Raw genomic sequence first — 6,000 nt, 5'->3', positions numbered from 1 at the left:
TGTTATTTCATTTGATATATTTATATAAATGTAATAAATAAATAAAAACATGAAAAACCGGCGTAATCGCCATCAACTACTAGCTGGAAGCTTCTAAACAGGCGTTTTATTGGTTATTTCGTTTTGTGTTTACAAATGACATATCGAGTTATCCTGAGGTTCACGGACCATGGTGACGTCAAAACTGTCTTGCGCCTTTGTGATGTCATAGACGGATGACGGCATAATAGCATTGGTGTTATGATGTTACTAAGAAAAGAGTCAAGTGTGGCAGAACCCCAGAACAGACGGACACAAGAGGCAAATAAACAATAAAAGGATTTATTAAAATGGACAAAATAATAAACCTACTCTAACGGGACCTAAGTGGGGGGAATGTGTGGATGCCAGAAAACTAGAAAATGTAAATGAGGTGTGAGTGGGACTGTACTCTATGTGTCTGAGTGTGAGTGTCTAGCGTGCAAGAGCTAGTGTGGTGTAGATATGTAGATGAGTGAAGTGTTGAAATATGTACGTGTACTAACCAGTCCAGAGCAGTGAGGGGGAATAGTCAGCAGGCAGGCAGGGGGGGGTTTGGCAGGGGGATTAGTCGGCAGGCAGGCTGGGGGTTAGGCAGGAGAAGTAGTCGGCCGGCAGGCTGGGGCATAGGCAGGAGACGTAGTCGATAGGCAGGCAGGGGTCTAGGCAGGGAAGGCAGGTTCCTTTGGGGAGCGAGGGTAAACAAAGAAAACAACAAGAGTTAACAAAATAACAAACAAACAAAACTCGGACGTGAAAACTACTAGAACTAGAATCGACAAACGGGAGAGCCAAACAACTAACCACATGGGTCAAAATAATCAAGCGTCGGAGGAAGGTTTCTGGGGCTCTTTATAGGGCTGCCTCTTCCTGAGTTGATAGCCTGCTGTGGAAGGTCCAGCTGTCTCCACTTGAGCCTGATGAGGCTCAACGAGCGCCAACGAGGCAGGAGGGGGCGGAGCCGAAGAGGGATTCACCCCTCGGGCGGTAGGTGAGGGTGAAGTCGAATCGGCTGAAGAACAGGGCCCAGCGTGCCTGTCTAGGGTTAAGCCTTTTTGCCGTCCTCATGTAAGTCAAGTTCTTGTGGTCGGACCACACAAGGAACGGCAGCTTAGCCCCCTCCAGCCAGTGCCTCCATTCTCCGAGGGCAGCGTGGATGGCCAGCAACTCCTTGTTGCCCACATCGTAGTTCTTCTCGGCCGGGTCAAACCGGCGAGAGTAGTAGGCACACGGGTGGACCTTCTGGTCCTCCTCTGACCGCTGGGAGAGAACGGCCCCGACGCCCGTGTCTGAAGCGTCTACCTCCACGATGAACTGCCTGGCTGGATCCGGGTGGGCCAACACCGGCGCGGTCGTAAAAAGGCCCTTCAGGGTGGAGAAGGCTGCCTCAGCTTCAGGGGTCCAAGAGAACGGGCGAACAGTGGAGGTACAAGCGGTGAGAGGGGCCGCCACCTGGCTAAACCCTTTTATGAACCGCCGGGTAAACCCGGCAAATCCGAGGAAGCGCCGGAGTTGTGTTCGGTCGGTGGGTCGTGGCCACTCTACCACCGCCTTAATTTTAGCCGGGTCGGCGCGCATTTGCCCTTCTTCCACGACGTAACCCAGGTACGTCACTGAGGAGGAGTGGAAGACGCATTTCTCCGCCTTGATAAAGAGACGATTCTCCAGGAGCCGTTGTAGGACCAGGCGCACGTGTTGGTGGTGTTCCTCCATGGTCGGGGAAAAGATCAGGATATCATCCAGGTAAACAACCACGAAAACATTTATCATGTCCCTCAGCACGTCATTGACCAGCTCCTGGAAGACTCCGGGGGCATTGGACAGGCCAAAGGGCATGACCAGGTACTCGAAGTGACCGAGGTGGGTGTTGAACCCGGTCTTCCACTCGTCCCCCTCCTTGACCCTAACCAAATGGTAGGCGTTGCGGAGGTCAAGTTTAGTGAACACCCGGGCGTGAGTGAGTGGCTCGAAAGTGGAACTCATAAGGGGGAGTGGGTATTTATTCTTAACAGTGATGGTGTTTAAACTACGAAAATCTATACAGGGCCTCAGGCCACCATCCTTCTTCGCCACAAAGAAGAAGCCCGCCGCGAGGGGGGAAGACGATGGTCGAATTACACCCGAGGCTAGGGACTCGGCTATATAATTGCGCATCGCCTCCTTCTCCGGGACAGAGAGGTTGTAGAGACGACCCTTGGGAAGGGCTGCCCCGGGAAGGAGGTTGATGGGACAATCATACGGCCGGTGAGGGGGAAGTGAAAGGGCGCGGTCCTTACTAAATACCATGGCCAGGTCAAGATACGTAGAGGGGACACCAGTGAGGTCCGGGGGAGAGACTACGGGCCTGGGACCGCTGGACGGAGAGAGGGCGGAGCGTAGGCAGTTGGCATGACAGGGGATGCTCCAGCCCAGAATCCGCCCAGTGGTCCAGGAGATGTGGGGATCGTGTCTCTCCAACCACGGCCTACCTAATACAAGGGGTGCAGTGGGGGCGTGGAGGACAAGAAAACGTGCCGTCTCGACGTGATTACCGGACATGGTGAGGGTGAGGGATTCAGTGCTGTGAGTGATCCTACCTAAGGGCCTACCATCGATGGCTTGGGGGAACAAGGCATGGTCGAGGGGAACGAGCGGGATGCCGGCCTGACGAGCGAGGGAGATGTCCATCAAGCACTCGTCGGCCCCGGAATCAATGAGGGCGCCGGCAGAAAAGGACTCCTCACCCCAGGAGAGGGTGGCTGGGAACAGCCGGTTGTGGTTCTTGATGGGTTGGGGGATCGAGGCACGGCTCACCAAAAACCCCTCCTTTAGTGAGCCGGGTCTTTTGGCCGCGCCGGGCAGGTTCGGAGGACGTGTCCGGGTCTTCCGCAATACAGGCACAGCCCGCCCCGCATTCTCTGCTCTCTCTCTTCCTGAGAGAGGCGGGACCGGCCGACCTGCATGGGCTCCTCCGCTGACTCGGAGGTGGATGGGGCTGGGGAGAGCATGGGAACCCGAGGGGGCAGGGCCGAGTGGGCGGCCGCAAAACGGGGGAGAGAGGACGTGCGGCTGAGGACCGAGTGAGGGGGCCCCACGGCGCGTTGGCTGCGCTCCTGGCGGCGCTCCCGCAGGCGCTCATCCATTTGAAGGGACAAGGTGACCAGTTCTTGAAGGGAGCCTGGGCGGTCCCGGACGATAAGGTCCTTCACCGCCTCACTCAGACCCCGCCGGTAGGCGCAACGGAGCGCTATGTCTCCCCACCCACTGTCGGCGGCGAGGATCCGGAACTCTAGGGTGTAGTCCGCGACGGTCCTGGAGTCTTGCCGGAGTTCCAGCATCCTGGAGGCGGCGTCCGCGCCGTCAGAGGGGTGGTCAAATAAAAAGGAAAACTCCCGGCGGAACGCCTCGTAGTCCTGGGCAAGATGTGGGTCTCTGCCCACCACGGCTATGGCCCAGTCTAGAGCCTTGTCCACCAGGAGGGACATAACGAAGGCTACTTTAGCCTCTTCTGACCCATACTTGGATGGTTGGAAAGAAAAAAAAAGTTCACACTGGGTCAGGAACCCTCTGCCCAGATCAAAGTTCCCTCCAAAGGGTCGAGGGGTAACCAGGTTGGGCTCGGGTTGGGCGGGAGCTCGCCCTGGGGAGGCTGGAACCCCCGGTGAATCAGCAGGGGGAGCAGGGACTGCAGCTCCTCCAGGGAGCGTGTTCAGCCTCAGCTGGATGGAAGCCACCGCAGAGGCAAGAGTGCCCATCCGGACAGCAAGGGAGGTGAGAGCAGCTGAGGCGGAGGTGGACGACTCCTGGAGCTCAGCGATGTTACCCTGAACGGAGGGGAAAGCTTTACTCAACTCCGCCTGGAGGGACGCGAGCTCAGCCGCGTGGGCGGAAACAAGCTCGTCAACAGAATGGGAAACTGGGTTGGGCTTAACTGCGGGCGTCTGCCCCGAGGTTCTGCCTTGACTCATTATGGCTTGATTATTCTGTTATGATGTAACTAAGAAAAGAGTCAAGTGTGGCAGAACCCCAGAACAGACGGACACAAGAGGCAAATAAACAATAAAAGGATTTATTAAAATGGACAAAATAATAAACCTACTCTAACGGGACCTAAGTGGGGGGAATGTGTGGATGCCAGAAAACTAGAAAATGTAAATGAGGTGTGAGTGGGACTGTACTCTATGTGTCTGAGTGTGAGTGTCTAGCGTGCAAGAGCTAGTGTGGTGTAGATATGTAGATGAGTGAAGTGTTGAAATATGTACGTGTACTAACCAGTCCAGAGCAGTGAGGGGGAATAGTCAGCAGGCAGGCAGGGGGGGGTTTGGCAGGGGGATTAGTCGGCAGGCAGGCTGGGGGTTAGGCAGGAGAAGTAGTCGGCCGGCAGGCTGGGGCATAGGCAGGAGACGTAGTCGATAGGCAGGCAGGGGTCTAAGCAGGGAAGGCAGGTTCCTTTGGGGAGCGAGGGTAAACAAAGAAAACAACAAGAGTTAACAAAATAACAAACAAACAAAACTCGGACGTGAAAACTACTAGAACTAGAATCGACAAACGGGAGAGCCAAACAACTAACCACATGGGTCAAAATAATCAAGCGTCGGAGGAAGGTTTCTGGGGCTCTATAGTCAACAATTGGTAGACTATAAATACAGGTGAAACCTGGGATCACGTCAGTTAGAAAATAACATTTCATGAAGAGAAGATGACATCTAGAAGACATGATCTACTTGCTGAGAAGATGATATCTACAAGATATCTGACGAGCATTGTGGTGCATGCAGGTGATGGCACAGAGACAGTGAGGTAAGTCATTTGGTTACACATAAACTCAGTCATCCAATATGTTCACCAGAATTCACAGTCATGAATTGGAGTTTGTAGATAAAGCACTGATCCATAAGAATGGCCTCTGTTTACCTTCTGAGAGGGAACATAAACATCACATTTATTTTTTGTTTATTTTTATTTTTACTACTCGATCTTTTCAGTTTGTAAAGCGTCTTTGAGTGTCTAGAAAAGTCTAATGTATTATTATTATTATTATTATTATTATTATTATTATTATTATTATTGTCTTAAACAGGAGTAGGCCTTAATAAAAGTTGTCAACCACCTTGGATTAATTGATGAGTATTTGAAGTTGGTAAACAGCTTCACTGAGCGTATGGCTAGACAGGTCATGCAAATCTGCTCTATACTTCCCCCATCGCAGTGTGCAGGACGGTGGTGCGCTGCTGGGGGCGGACGTGCTGGACCGTTACTTGCCTGGGAGCCTGGGCGTCTACATCGTCACGTGGAACATGCAGGGAGAGAAGGTGAAGGGTCAGCGTGTTATTAAGTGTGCTTGCAGTAGCAAGCAGCGCTTATTAGTATTGTACATTTTCTTCTTTATTTATTATTCGAGCAAAATTGGACTCGGCTACTCGTCCCACAGTTTTGGCACTAGGTAGACATGAGAGGTCCATTTACCAAACCAACAGTAAATCATGTGTCATTTTCAGGGACCAAACAACCTAGAGGATCTTTTGTTTGAGTCTGAGCCTCAAGACGTGTACATCATTGGAGTCCAGGAGGGATGTCCAAACAGGTGTGTATGAGACGGCATGATTATGTTAATGAGTTATAACTAGTGTTGTTCCGATACCATTTTTTGATCCCGATACCGATACCTGACCGTGCAGTAATTGCCGATACCGAGTACCGATCTGATACCACGGCGTTTGAAAAAACAAAACAAAAAAACATGTTTTTTGAGCCGCATACTAACCTCGATGTAAAATTATTGCTAACACTTAGTCTGGCACTGCTCAAAACCTTTGTAAAACTCATAGGGCCGGTTTCAGAGACAAGGCTTAAGCCTAGTCCTGGACTAAATCACACTTTCAATGTAAAATCTCCATTGAAGATGTTTTTTAGTCTAGGATTAGGCTTAAGCCTTGTCTGTGAAACCGGCCCGTAAAGTTTTTGTAAAACTTAAGTAAAAATTTTTAAAAAAATAATATATAT

At 51.6% G+C, this 6,000-nt stretch overlaps 1 protein-coding gene across 1 annotated transcript; it reads right to left on the bottom strand.

Annotated features, from left to right (window-relative positions):
* Nucleotides 1-781: 781 nt before the first annotated feature.
* Nucleotides 782-1,731, bottom strand: LOC308162474 (uncharacterized protein; the record flags this gene model as incomplete). Its single annotated transcript, XM_080536625.1, has 2 exons — nucleotides 782-787; nucleotides 1,201-1,731. The coding sequence occupies 2 exons, from the start codon at nucleotides 1,729-1,731 to the stop codon at nucleotides 782-784; spliced, it is 537 nt and encodes a 178-aa protein (XP_080392751.1).
* Nucleotides 1,732-6,000: the final 4,269 nt, after the last annotated feature.

Source organism: Nansenia antarctica (assembly GCF_963989245.1).
Source record: "Nansenia antarctica genome assembly, chromosome: 7".
NCBI lineage: Eukaryota > Metazoa > Chordata > Actinopteri > Argentiniformes > Microstomatidae > Nansenia > Nansenia antarctica.
The sequence above is the reverse complement of the archived record's forward strand: the minus strand, read 5'-3'. Positions and strand labels throughout refer to the sequence as shown.